Source organism: Lates calcarifer, linkage group LG19 (genome assembly GCF_001640805.2).
Source record: "Lates calcarifer isolate ASB-BC8 linkage group LG19, TLL_Latcal_v3, whole genome shotgun sequence".
Lineage (NCBI taxonomy): Eukaryota > Metazoa > Chordata > Actinopteri > Centropomidae > Lates > Lates calcarifer.
Genome location: NC_066851.1, coordinates 964698 through 979747, shown reverse-complemented (window position 1 = coordinate 979747; position 15050 = coordinate 964698). Strand labels below are relative to the sequence as shown.

Here is a 15050-nt window from a genome sequence, read left to right as displayed (position 1 = left end):
TCTATGATCTTAAAGACAGTAATTAGTGCATCCTGTCTGAGGTCAGGATGCACTAATTACTCTATGTTTCATGTTCAGCGCTTCATTCTTCAGCTGGAATGGAAAAATAAGCTTTGTCTTGTCTGGCTTTACAAAAAGCACACTATTCTTCACAGCAAAATCACCAGTTTTAAATCAACACAGAGAGTGTTAAATTTAACACTAGAAAAGTGTCTATATGTTTCCACTCTCTTCAGTGCTAAATTAACACTTTCAAAGTGTTGCTTGATATATTTACCATCACGTGCATTTGACTCTCTGAATAACACGCTCTTTTGAATTTAAAAGGAATTAACATGTTTGGGATTCATTAAAAAGTAACTTAATCTTTGTCAACATAACAACTGAGATGACAACCCCAACACTGTATGCAACCGTTATAATGATAGGAGCAAAGGAAGAAGCTGGGTGACGTTGTCTCTGTCTATAGGACTTCTCTGACTTGTGTAATGTTTAATTTTTAAGCCAGCACAAATGAGAAGTTCTTATACAATTAGAACTCCTGTGCACATTTCAACAGATCCATCTCCATGATCACTGAGCAAACTCCATCTGTTATGGGGACTCATTATTAGGCTATCATGAAAAAACGCGTTATATTATACCTGACTTATAACTTAAGTACAATTTCTCTCCGATGGTTTCCACTGAGTGCTGTAGCCTGTTTCACCAGATGCCCAAAAGCTCATGAGCCTATCCCAAGTTTCAAAACTTTATGTAGCTAAACTAATTTATGTACCATAGTTTAATCCTGATCTGCAGGGACATAAAATCTGAGAATGACTCACCACTGAGCCCAGTGCCTCGCTGGAAGTAAGGAGGGGACAGGTCGTCCAACGACGATCTTGGAGATGCTATATTTCCTTCGGATACTTTGAGTAAATGGTTGTAGAGGAGGTGGTCAAGACTACCAGTACTCCCGGTACTGGACTAGATGTAGGCCCACTACTACCATCCCCGACAGCGATGCTCAGCCTAGACTGGCTGTCGATGGAGCTCCGGGAGCCGGCTCCGCTCCTCTCTCAGTTCCGTGTTCTCCGTTCTCAGCGTTTCCTGACTGGCCTCCATCTCCTTCAGCTTTTGTTGGTACAGTCCGATGTCTTTTTACAGGATGCTGACCGTCTAGCGGCCGAATCGTTGCCACTCCCGGGACACCCTCTTCCCCTTTCTGTCGGTCGTCGTCCAAGAAGCAGCAGAGCTCCTGGATATCCTTTCCTAGTTGACCACTTTGAGACCTCGGATCTTCGTGGGGGTGGACTTGCATGCTCCGGTTCACGTTTCTCATCATGTTCCCGTGCTCCAGCATCAGGTCCTTGTTGCGGTTTTCCAGCCTCCTTAGCCTCCGGATCACATCCTGCTTGCTTCCCCAGCATCAGCATCTCCTTGTCCGACACCCGGCTCACATCCGCCCCATGACCGCCCCTACCCCAGCTGTCTCTAAGGTTACCCTAATAAACCGGAAATCTACTAACTATAGAACGACTACGTAATTATGAAAACAGATCCATGATACACACACTGGATTAGGGACAGATCCGTGCACGTGCTCCACCAATCCACACATTACTGGTCTCAGCAGGTCTGGTCAGTTCAAGTCACCTATTCAGTACAATCTAGCCACCTTTGCTGACTACAAATAACAGTAGCTTATTTGCCTCCCAAGCAGCATTTACACCGTTATGGAACACGTGCACTAAAAACTCTACACATAAGAAACCTAGAGTACTACACAGCAAAACCATCAGTGTTAGACTGAGAGTGTTAAATGTATCACTAGACAAGTGTTCCTATGTGTCCACTCTCTTCAGTGTTACATTAACACTTGTGTGGGGTTGCTGTGTACTCTGCTGTGTTAGTTTAGATAAATCACGTGTTAAAATAACACCGACTACCGTTAATGTCAGTTAACGCTGAAAATACATTTGCGATTTTGCTCGGTAATATTGAGCACTGCATGCACAATTTAACAATATCAGAAACTGTGCATAATGAGATCAGTTTCTTTTCTGTTTAATATAATCACCACTGTCATCTTGTTTCTCTATTTGATATTGAACATTCTTGTGATCGTCACATTCCGTTTTTTTGTTTGTTTGTTTGTTTGTTTGTTTTAAGTAATAACTAATACTTTTACTTTTAACATTTCATCCTCAGGAAATACTGAACAAGCAACATGCAGAATATGGAGCACATTGTGTATGTGCAGAGGGTCACTAGTTGGACTGGGACTAGGCCTGTAAACTATTATTAATATGTATTGCTCCCCATATTAATATAGTTATGTTTTGTACATGACTGAAACTAGTTTGTTCAAATTTGCAGACTCACAAAGACCTCAAATGGAACACAAAAAAATGGCAAAACAGATTCAAAAGTATGCCTTGAGAAAGTGAATACACTCTTTAACTGAAAAAAAAGAGTGTGTGTGTGTGTGTGTGTGTGAACATTTCTTTCTCTCTTTTAAATAAATGAATTTATCACTAAAATAAAGGCACTGCAACAGTTAAGAGGTAGAATTAACTTTGCTCTGCTAAAGACTGCCAGTTATGTATGTTGACCTAGTCCCCCAGTTGTTAATACATACATGTTTACCCATCTCATGACCTGGAAATTAACAATGCCTCCACTGTGCAAGACTGTGGAAAAATAAATAAACGAACAAATAAATAAAAATATTATTATAATTATAATATTATTAATATTATAATAATATCAAATTAAGGAATCAAGTGAGGTCGCCATCTGCTGGGCAGCAGGAGATGACATACATGATAATTCAATAATAATATTTTGCAACAGATGAAAGAGGAAAAGAAGAAGAATCTACAACAACAAGAGGACGAGGAACCCACGATTTAGTGTGTGGTGTAATCGAAATTCAAAAGACCAGACTCTCAAAATAAATAAATAAATAAAACAATGAATGTCATGTTGCCATTATTATTGCTGTAGTTGATGCTTCCTCCCACTACTCAGATAGCTTCGGCCCACAGTCCACACTCTGCAACCAGACGACAGACAGCCCAAGCTAACAGAACTCACAGCGGTTCACCACGTCAGAGCGCCAAACACAGCGGATTGTTGGAGTTAGAGCAAAGTGCACACAGGAAGCCGCTCCTGCACAACTTTCTCCTCCATGGTCTCCAGCGCACGCCATAATGCGGCGATGTTACAGCAAAGCCCCGGGTCGGCTGTGGCTCTCGCCGATTGGCATCTTGTATTTCTCGACAATCTGGGTCGCACCTGTAATGTTACACCCGCAGTGTTTGGATTTTAAACCGCCTTTCCGACCGCTGAGAGAGCTCGAGTTTTGCGTAATGTACAAGGAGTTTGGCTGCTGTGATTATCAGAAAGACCAGGAACTGATGAGTAACTACTACCAGATTATGGATCATTTTGATTATCATGGATATACTAACTGTGCGGGCTTCGTCCTGGAACTGCTCTGCCAGGTAGGCATGCATGGACAAAGGTCGCTTGGCTTAGTCCAGAACGTTTCCATCATACGCCTGACCGGACAACAAAAACAGTGACTGTCAGGCAGAGGAAGACGGTCTGTCGTATGTACAAACTATATTAACAGAAAACACCTAAACGTATATTAATAATACGGTCTCACAGTGAAATTACAAGATATAAGCCTCCTCTTTTCATTAAGTACACTGAGCTGAATTTAAGATTGAAGACATACCCCGATCAGCCTCAACATTAAAACCAGTTACCGGTTTTAATGTTTTGGCTTGATGGTGTGTACACACACAAGCATATAGACTTCTGACAAGTTGATTTAGCCAGTATTACACACCATCATCACCTCGTCATAACAGGCTCACCGCCATTCATTAAGATTGGGATTTTGGTTGACTCTTTAGAACGTTTTCTATATTTCTAAACATTTTATTTGTTCTTGATATGGGTAAGGACATATTAGTCATTATTGGAAATTGATCAACATCACATGGTACAATTGTGAAAAGGGGCACTTTCTCTTAGTATGTCAAGGTGTTTAACAAAAAGTCTAGCCAGAAACATGCCTCAATTTTACATAAACAGGTATTTGAAAAAAATATTTTACTGCTTTTATCTGCAGACCTATAGTAAAAGGAAACCCTAGTATTCTGTATTATTAGTGCAGTATTTTTATTTCCTGTTTAAAAATGTTAGAAAAATATCTGCTGAGGGTTTCAGCGTATTCCAGCACATTGTTACGGTGTTAGGGCTGGATATGTAAATAAGCAACTGTTTGCCAAATCAACCTAAATGGTTATGTCAAGATTGTGTGTACAGCTTGATTACACTGATTATCCACAATCTGTGTATGTGGTAAAACTCTGCTTACTACACATTGTCTTCAATCCTCCTCCTTATTGCTTGTCTTCCCCTACTCACCTTTTTTCTCCATCTGTCCAGGTGTGTTCTCCCTATGCAGCTCACCTCTTTGATGCCGAAGGACCCAAGCACCCCAGTCCGCACCATCCCTGGCCTCTGTCAGGACTACTGCTCCCAGTTTTGGAATACGTGCAGGTCCACTATCCCTCTCCTGTCTGATGACCCACACATTGCTAAAGTCAAAGAAGACCAGACTAGTTTATGCCAGTACCTGCAGCTAGACGATGTAGACTACTGCTACCCACACCTCCTCAGCAACCAGAAGCTCACCCAGAACCTGGGCCGGGTTCAGTCAGACTCAGATGGCTGTCTGCAACTGTGCCTGGAAGAAGTGGCCAACGGTCTACGGAACCCACTAGCCATGGTCCACGCCAACGACGGCACACATCGGTTCTTTGTGGCAGAACAGGTCGGCTTGGTTTGGACCTACCTTCCTGACCGGTCCAAATTGCGAAGACCATTTTTGAACATTACCAAGGCAGTCTTAACGTCATCATGGGAAGGTGATGAGAGAGGCTTTCTGGGACTCACCTTTCACCCCAAGTTCAAATACAATGGGAAGCTGTATGTGTATTACTCAGTGGAAGTGGGTTTTGATGAGAGGATCAGGATCAGTGAGTTCCATGTGTCAACCAACGACATGAATGTGGTGGATCACACCTCTGAGCGGTGGGTATGGACAGTGGAGTCAGGTTAGGTAACAGCAATGCATTTGTAATGATCTGAAACATTTACACCTCTGCATGTACCCCACAAATACTGACACAAAAAAGGAATTATACCTTTCTATGGATCAGTGCGATTGGTCAACTAAACCATAAAAGTTGCTAACGCTGCTAGTCAGCATCAGAAATAGTAATTGGTTTAATTAATTAGTGATATATTATTAATTTACAACTCTGGTAACAGTCACATCTAAGATGTTATAAGATGTTACACAGGCACCCATCACTAGGTGACGGCAGACCCCTCTCCTCATGCTAACGCCCAGACAAGGCGAACCAGCTATGTGGAAAGTGGGACAGATGACATCTCATTAAACCAGCATGGTTTATTGGGATCTAGAAAATGACAAATTAGGTTGTATATAGTGTCAGAATAAACTGGCGTATAACCACTCGACCACAAAAATGCATGACCACATTTAGCACAGGCTTGTGGACGTATTATGTGTAAAAAGAAAGCTGCTGGTGCTAACACTGCTAACATTTGGCAAACCAATATGACATTCTTTCCCCGTAGATGCTGTGATCCTGATTGGTCTAAAAAGACGCATTAACATTGAAATTATGCTCAATTTTGACTGTTTTCAGAGTGTTTTCTTACTTTTAGACTAGTCTATAAGTCCAAATTTAAATTTCCATTTAATCAACATGGAAATGAGTCACTGGGAAACTCCCTAGTTCTCTCTATGTTGTATTTGTCATGTCCACTGTCCTTCCAGGGTCATTCTGGAGATCGATGAGCCTGCATCAAACCACAATGGAGGGCAACTGCTTTTTGCAGATGATGGTTACTTGTACATATTCACAGGTGATGGCGGGATGGCAGGAGACCCCTTTGGGAAATATGGGAATGCACAGAACAAGTGAGAAAATATTTGCTCTGAGGAAAGACCTGAACTAACAAAGTATCTATCAAAGAATCAATCTAATTGTAGGAAATGTACCAAAGAATTGTAATTAGAGACTTTGTAGATTAATGTTTTTGAATAAATGAATTTAGTTTTCCTTTATGCAATTATATCTTGTAACTGTTCATCTGACGTAAATGGTTAGTCATTACACATTTTCCATCTTTCCACATCTATTTAGGTCAGCTCTCTTGGGTAAAGTTCTTCGTATTGATGTGGATGACAATGAGAGAGGCCCATTGTACAGAATCCCTCCAAACAACCCCTTCATACACGAACAAGGAGCTCGACCTGAGATTTATGCTTACGGTGTCCGCAATATGTGGAGGTGCTCAGTGGACCGGGGTGACCCTCACACCAAAGAGGGCAAGGGACGGATCTTCTGTGGGGACGTAGGCCAGAACAAGTTTGAAGAAATCGACATCATCGAGAAAGGTCGGAACTATGGCTGGAGAGCTAAAGAGGGCTTCTCCTGCTATGATAAGAAGCTTTGTGCCAACAGCTCACTAGGTAGGCATTACAATCTGATGGTTTCCATGGTTGTTCAGTAGCAGATAACAGTTGTCTTTAATTGTGTCGTAATGGAGGGCATAGGCTCATCAGTTTTTCATTATGCACACAAACCACTCCAGCTATCTGCAAAAACTACTGTGGTTCTTCCTGTCTGGATGAAATTAACTTATGTAATGACCCTTTGAAGAAATGGCGACCAGCTTTCTTGCTGTTGCCACATTGTAAAAAAAATAAACTCATTCATTCATTCACAACAAATGCAACTGCAGTTAGTGTCAGATGCAATACTGAAAGCAACATTTGACTAGTATCTACCATGGAACTTATATTTTGTTGACAGAGTGTGGATCATCTTCTCGTCAAGAAGAGTTGACCAGTAGAAAATCAATGACCATAACCTACTAAATGATCTACCTGACTGAATGTAATTCATTTAAAGTACTGTACTGTTCACAGTCATTACAAAATTGCTGAATAATTTAGACAATAAGCTTAACCAAGTAGTTACAATGTGTCTTGTCTTGGACCTACATTATCTTCAACCGTATATTCTCACTGTCATTATGATGGATTGATGAGCCACTTGTATTTGCAATAATATTTGCTCAAAATTATTTCTGAATTAGAAAATAAATTATGGTTAAATGGTCAAGTTGAAATGAAAAATCCCTAGAAACTTTTTCCATTTTTATTTGTTGATGCTCACACGTCAGCCCCTAACTGCCACTGCACTGTTCCAACCCCCATGTTGGACATTTTTCTTTAAAGGCATCAGTATTTATAATATATACTATGTGTGACACTTCCTGTTCTGACACAGCCACATCAAAGAAGTATCTCCTCAGGGAGATGAGATGGAGTTGTCAGGCACTACAGCCTAGCAGTAACAAACTGGAAAATTTATTTCAAGACCTGATTCAGTTGTCTTTTGTTCATATAATAATTAATTCATACTGACCCTTGAACAGTATCTCTGTAAACACATTTTCTAAGGTGAAGATCAAAAGACTGGCTTCATTGTAAAGAAGTGGCTGGTCCAGATGAAAGACAACCAATACCAATAATACCAATAATGACCTCTGGAGTTTTTCACAGATGATGTCCTGCCTATTTATGCATACCCCCACAAGATGGGCAAGTCAGTGACTGGTGGCTATGTGTACAGAGGTTGTGAATACCCCAACCTGAACGGCATGTACATATTTGGAGACTTCATGAGTGGGTAAGATTTAATCTTGTAAATAACATATTTGCAAAATAACACCAACATTTATGTTTGTGTTGAGAACAGCGGTGAAAAGATTTTGAGGAATGGAAACAATGTAATATCAGGCCTAAACCTGTATATAACTTTTGTAGATGTTTGTTTGATGCCTCCCTTATCTGCATTTGAGAACTAGTTTGGACAAGCAACTAGAGGGGCATTGCCTTCTGCTGAAGTGCTTGTCAAATACAAAATGCTTCTCTTAAGAACTCCTTTTTGTACAGTCCCTCTACCATTGTGTCATATTCTTCAACTGTAGCTTCAGTAAAACAGAATATAGTGCAGGCAGTGCTTCCATATTCAGGAAACTTTTGGTATAATTGGAACTGACCATTTTCATTATCAATTAATCTGCAAAATATTTTTTCATAATAATCCTTGGTCTTAAGATGTCACAAAAGTGATGCAGTCCAATTAACATCTTAAACCTGGTAAATCCTCACTCAAAACATGCTGGAACAGGTATATTTGTTCAGAAAATGAGTAGTTCATTAATTATCAAAATAGTTGCTTTTGGTCAATGATCTAACCATTTGATTAACCATTTCATCTCTTTTTTGTCATTTGGCATATCATTTATGAAGCACTGCACTTAATTACAGTTTGTAGGTTAAATATACTGTGCAGAGTAATAAAAATAAGTTCATCCATGTTCTCTAAGGCTGTTTAAAAGTACTTTTGTACCCAAGTACAAATAGACAACACTGCATAAACGTTCACATTACACAAATGTTACAATCATAAAATAACATGGAATGCACTGCACAATAGAGATTGTGAATATTGTTCCTGCTCCAGGCGTTTGATGAGTCTGCAGGAGGACAGGAACACAGGGCAGTGGAAATACAATGAGATCTGTATGGGGATGGGCCTGACCTGTGCCTTCCCTGGACTCATCAACAACTACCATCAGTACATCATCTCCTTTGCTGAGGATGAAGCTGGTAATGCACACACACAACCTCAAACCAACCTATGATAGGGTACCTGCAGTGTTCTCTCTACACTAGCTGTTATTTATGTAATGTTCTCTTGATGTTATGGTTGTTTTTTCTTTCCATCAGGTGAACTATATTTCATGTCCACTGGAATACCAAGCGCTATGTCACCTTCAGGAGTTGTTTATAAAGTGGTGGATCCCTCAAGGTGAGCAATATAATCATTAGATCATTAACCATTATTTCTTTTTTCATATTTCACCATCACTATACAAAGAAAAGTTGTGTAACATGCCATGTCCAGTGACTGCTAACTGTGACTTAAGTATGTGCATTTCTGTTTCTGCCTGTTGGACAAGGATATGTAAAACACAAATCTGTTCATAATTACAAACACAAGCATCTCATTCTACTCAGCAAGTGATGTGCAGTATCATGATCAATCATGGCCTGGATATGAGCTTAGCTCTGTTTCCTCAGAATTGGTGGGATAACTTTCTCAGACTTTTTTTCATTGAATGTGGAGGACATACTCCCTGTCTCTGTTTGGATAAAGTATGGAAATTAAGCAGTGCTGGCAGCAGTGCAAGTCCTGCCGTTCTAAATCTCTACCCTATGTCATTGCTTCAGATAGCTCTTGGATCTCTCTGCATTTCTCTCAGCAGTAGATGGTTGTGTCACCTAATTTATAGCTAATTTAAATGTTCCTCAACACTGTTATTACTTGATCTTAAGTAATACATTTACATTCATTGTTTTTCAGACGTGCGCCACCAAGACAGTGTCACTATGACCCTCTTCCTGTCAGAGTTAAAAGTAATCTCATCAAGTTTGTGCCACAGGAAAGTGAGTATACTTTCAACACATCTGACACTGACTAAAACTAGTCAGATCTGTGACATTAATTGTCCATATTCATGTTTTTCTGTTGCTCCTCCATTAGCATTGATTGGCGTTGAGCCATCAAGCAAAAACAAGCCTGAACCACAGCCCACAGAATCATACGACTGGCTGCAAGAGCTCATTGACCGTCTAGGTGAATTAGGACCAGACCTGGCCACCCCTTTACCAACCACAACTACCACCAAACCACCCCGACAGTCCAGGCGTAAAGGCCGGCGCAGGAAGGGAAAACCCAGGACAGAAACTGCACCCGTGCTTCTGAGTGGAACAGTGAGGCTGGTTGGAGACGAACAAGGCCGCAGTGACCGTGGACGGGTGGAGATCTACATTGACGGGGAGTGGGGCACTGTATGTGACGACCTATGGACCACCAAAAATGCTGCGGTAGTTTGCCGGCAGCTGGGATTCCGATACGCTCTGAAAGCTGCCAAGAACTCAGAATTTGGTGAGGGGAAGGATCTGCGGATTCTTCTGGATGATGTTCAGTGTGATGGGACCGAGTCCAGCCTGCTGGACTGCAAACATCCTGCCGTTGGGACACATAACTGTGCCCATTATGAAGACGCTGGGGTGGTCTGTGGCAACTCTGAGTATGTTATAGAAGTCTAAGAGTGTGATTACTATGAAGTCAGGGATAATTATCATTAACTAAACCCGCTGCCTTAAAAATCCACCAAATTTAACACTGTTAAAAACAATTAGTCTACTCTCGTTAAGGGTATTTTTCTGATTCCCACAAATGAGCAGACCAAACAGACAACATAACTTTATGCTATGACTTTTCTAGCAGCTACAATGGGGTTGAATAGCATAAATGCAGTGGTGTAGTCTAGTTTGTAGTAGTGGGTATACTGTCATGAATCCTTCACCCCTTCCTGGACTAAACACACACAACCCGCATATCCATATACTACACCTTTACAGGTGTAGTATATGGAGCCCGAGGTATGTATATTTAAATATAAGTAAACCTTTTTAGTTCAAGCAATATAAGGAAAGTAGCATACACATTATGCACAATTACAGTTAAATCCACATATGTTGTGGGTTTCACAAAAGGTGTGAGACAACGTTGAGCCTCACCCAACAGCAGCAACCTAAAACAATAGTTAACTTTCCCATAAGAGGACCTCACAGTTACAACTTTCTTCAGGGAGGCAAATCATAACCCACGGACACACACACAGATAGACCTAAGTGACAGCTTATAAGACAACTGCAGAAAACTAGTATGGCCAATAGATGGCACTCGAAGACCACAAATGGCACAAGATAATGTTAAAAAACAGTTACAGGCCACATAGCACAATTAAAATGAAAAATTGGTGCAATACATATTGACACAAACATATTAACATTTATGCTAGCTATCATTCACCGAAAGGAATACATAAGGGAGAAGCTAACCGTATGGCTGAGATGAGGAAGGTGCTAACTTAGCTCAGGTTGATTAACTGCGCCAGCATAGCTAGACAGATTCAGTTGGCTAACTTCAGGCACACATATGGCAGGATAATTCAATACATTTATCACACATCCAGTGCTGTTAGAGTGATACACATTAGTTAACCAGCTAATCTTAATCTGTGAATTTTTCACTCATCAGATGTAACATAATGGTTCAGAGTCACACAGCCATGTCAAGCACTTGATAACCTCAAAATGAGTAAATGTTAGTTGGATGGTGCTCATTGTGATTGGTGGTGAGGGAGAAGGCTTGCTTTCTGATTGGACAATTTTTTTGTTTCAACGATATTTGCAGTTTGTTTTCTTCAAATTCATCATGACCTACATTTGTTTGGGGTCCCCGTTATCAATTCAGATTGCTTATGTGAATCCTGTCACAAACCTATGTTGATACATATCCTTGGTGGATGCTTTAAGCAGGTATACAGAAATCTGGGAAGTGGTTATAGGGCGCATACGTGCATACCACGTAGACTACACCACTGCATAAATGGTACAAAAAATTTCTGTATTTTGTTGTCAGTCCATCACAGTAAAAAGGAAAAGGGAGAAATCTTTCAGTGCAAGTACACTGCAGACACAATACAATGCACTTTGAGTGAGATGTATGTTATGTTTGTTTTTTCATAAAACCTGCAGGTGAATGCAAAAACTTCAGGAAATCACAGTCTAAAGCAGGAAGTGATGTAGGTTGACAGTCCTTTCATCAAAGCATTCTGAAGGTTATTTATGAGATAACCTAACAGCTGGAATTCATTGATATCCACTATAACTGTATACACACTGTGACACTGTAACTGTATCCAATCTTCTCTTTAACTAATATCCTCTACTTGTCAGCAGTGGCACTTTTACTCAAAGCTAAATGTTTATATGAGAGTTTATTTTTAATTTTTCATTACAGACTTGAAAGTTTCATTCGAATGTATTTTTTGGCTTCTCTGTGATTTGTTACAATAACACATTTGACAATAAGTGTAATGCTTCTTAATGAGTTGAATGTTCAATACCCACTGAATGAATGTTACCAATTTGGTAAATGATTTTAATAAAAGCTTTCTAGCCTCTACTGTCTTTCTCCCACTCTTAGACTAACAGATATGTCTAATAGTACCCTAGTATAACTTGACATAAGACAGGGTTGCCAACTCGCACACTTCTAGTGACGCGCGCTTTCACTCCCAATCTCACGCTCTCACGCTGCCCAAACAGTTCTCACACCAAAATCAGATGAACCAGCGATCGTATTTTGGTAGGTTATCTACCGTGTTGATAGACAACTGCTTAACCTCACAGCCGGCGAGTACTAGCCAATCACAACACAGTTGGGTGGGAGTTGCTGCATGACTTATAAAAATATAACGTTAACCTGGCAGAAGGATAGTGACTATGAACCCAGGGCTTACAAACTAACATTATGTATGAATTAGTGCTATGTTAAGTGCCAAGCAGAGAGAAGAATGAAAGCAACATGATGCAATGCTACTCAGTTTTTCTGTGCAACTTAGCTAGCTACTATGAATGCTTTTCAAGAATGACTTATAAACTTTGTCATTCAATATGACTTGTTTATTGAGATACTTTAAGAAGGCAAAAGGAAAAGAAAGAGATGAGGGACCGGCATTAGCAATCAGTGCAGAGAAGAGCAGAGAGAGAAAGTGTGTTAATGAAACTTTGTGCCCTTTATTGGGTTAGTGTATTCTAATATTGTGAAATTGTGAGTATTTGCCTAGGTGGAAGTCCTGGACTGGCATAGTCAGGATCTATCCTTAATTCTTAAACCTAAGGTCCTGTTACTTTCAAGTGTTAGCACCTATATACATACTAAAACCATGATGGTGAATTGAGTTCAAATATGTGCCCGTGGTTTAATGTGCATACGTGTAATTAAGCCAATGGACGCTCCGTTTAACATGAGCGAAATGGTGTCATGGGGAAGTGTCCCATGACCTTAACCCGAGCCTTACCCTAACCAGCTACCTCTGCTAAACCAAACCAAAACCCAATGCAGCCTTTTCTCCAACCGCAGTGTAACAAGGGTAACATCATTTTTTACGACCGGGAAAGTGAAGCTGCTTTCACACATGCATTGCAAACGTGAACTTTTCCAGTGGAGCGTTATGTGTGAACGCAAAAGCCCGACTCAGTCGGACCATATTTAACTCGCAATCAGATAAAAAGCTAAAACCGACTGACGCTGGTTTATATGCAAATACGACGTGGTCCAGCCATACACAAGTTTTTGGCCTAGTCTTTTTGTTACCAATTTGCTCGCTAAAGGTTCTTCTCTACCAGCGAATACAAATGTCTGCCATCGTGTAAATCGTTGCAGAACTAAACAATAAAAAGAGAAGACACATCATATTACGTATCAGTGGCTCCATAGCTCAGTGGTTAGAGCACTGGTCTTGTAAACCAGGGGTCGCGAGTTCGATCCTCGCTGGGGCCTACTGTTACTTCTGTTTTTTTCTACCTCCTTTTCCTTACACTAGAGGTTGTTTTTGTTAGCATAGTGATATGCTTCAATTGTACTCCGCAAACGCTGAAGGTTAGCTTACATATCCACAGTATACCAAACATACGCAGCTCGACACTGACATCTTGTGGTCTTTAGCAGCGCACCATAGACTCATTTTCTGTTTTTGTAACCGTTTTTGTAACCGAAGCTTGGGTGGAGGCAAAACGTCTTCCTATGCACGTTAGCTAACACAACTGTTGTTGACTTTTTTCCTTTTTTTTTAAATGGGTGAAGAAAATGTGATTTTTCCTGATTATGCACAATCTCTCACTCTGCACGGGCGTAAATGTTACTTGAAAAAGTTAACATTAACCAGTGGGACCAGACCAGCTGACCCCCATGTGCTGGATGGACGATCTGACTGAATTACCTGTCTGACATGAATTGTCTGACATTCACACCTTCCTGATTGAGAAACCAAGCTTGTATACTTAAGAAACTGAGGGCATATAAATCTTTAGATGCCTACAGCTATGTCTTGAGTGGTCACGTACAATTGTAAATGTATGTGTGTAAGATTGTACAATGCTCTGATTGAATATGAGAAGGTTTATTTCAGGATGAATACCTAGGCTTGCCATAAGTGCAGTTCCTGTCTGTGTGCATGTATGTGTGTGTGACTAAAGATGACTCAGACCCATTACTCCCTCTATTCTAGCACCCAACAACACAGCAAGATGACATTTTCACTTAGTTATGTGGCCTACTGCTCCGAGGTGATCCACATTTGCCTCCAGTTTTTCCTGTTTTGCCTCCCCCAACACCATGATGTAAAATTGACGGTGAAGCCAAAATGGTCTATGAAGCACACAGCAGCTTCATTCATGATGGATAGTATAATGTTGAAAATAAACATTTTTATTCTACACCAGCTGTTTGAATATTGCATGATATCAAAACATAAACTTAAAATACAAGCAGTCCTAGATTGTCTATGATTGCAGGATGAAGAGTAAATACCAAGACAAACAGAGTCTAACTGACAGGCCTTTTATTCCAACCAGTCAGAGTTTGTTTGAGTGAGCCTTTCCTCTATGTTGTGAAAGTCATTGATATGCTAAGCACCAGCTCTCAGGAGCTGGAGCCAGTCTTGACCACCTTATGACCTGCCAACGTGTGGCTCTACCTCTCGCCTCAGTTCTCTGCATCCAGCCTTAAGCAGTCCTGAATCTTCTGATACACCAAGAACCCAAATGTCCCCTGCTAAGTATTCTGCTTTGTATAATTCAAACAGTGACTATTTCTACTGTTTTAATGACTGTTCATCCATTGTATTTTGTGGTCTCTTAGTTTCTCAGACATACCTTTCACAGAAAGCACCTCAAAAATGCTCAAAAGCAGGGAGTTAGGTTCTGACCAACCAAACGACCATAGATTAGAAAAAGA

At 40.5% G+C, this 15050-nt stretch overlaps 2 protein-coding genes and 1 non-coding gene across 3 annotated transcripts; 2 read left to right on the top strand and 1 right to left on the bottom strand.

The window, feature by feature from the left end:
* Nucleotides 1–833: 833 nt before the first annotated feature.
* Nucleotides 834–1542, bottom strand: ccdc85ca (coiled-coil domain containing 85C, a). Its single transcript, XM_051078142.1, has one exon. The coding sequence runs from the start codon at nucleotides 1343–1345 to the stop codon at nucleotides 1010–1012; it is 336 nt and encodes a 111-aa protein (XP_050934099.1). The 5' UTR covers nucleotides 1346–1542; the 3' UTR covers nucleotides 834–1009.
* A 1486-nt stretch (nucleotides 1543–3028) lies between these two features.
* Nucleotides 3029–12215, top strand: hhipl1 (HHIP-like 1). Its single transcript, XM_018697723.2, is given in 10 exon segments — nucleotides 3029–3491; nucleotides 4450–4488; nucleotides 4490–5097; nucleotides 5873–6016; nucleotides 6243–6571; nucleotides 7670–7796; nucleotides 8637–8782; nucleotides 8903–8984; nucleotides 9540–9622; nucleotides 9720–12215. Coding segments are annotated over 10 exon segments (2421 nt in total). The 5' UTR covers nucleotides 3029–3197; the 3' UTR covers nucleotides 10289–12215.
* Nucleotides 12216–13522: 1307 nt separating this feature from the next.
* On the top strand, nucleotides 13523–13595 carry trnat-ugu (transfer RNA threonine (anticodon UGU)). The gene has a single exon. It is a non-coding gene; the product is annotated as a tRNA-Thr (tRNA).
* The last annotated feature ends 1455 nt before the right edge of the window (nucleotides 13596–15050 follow it).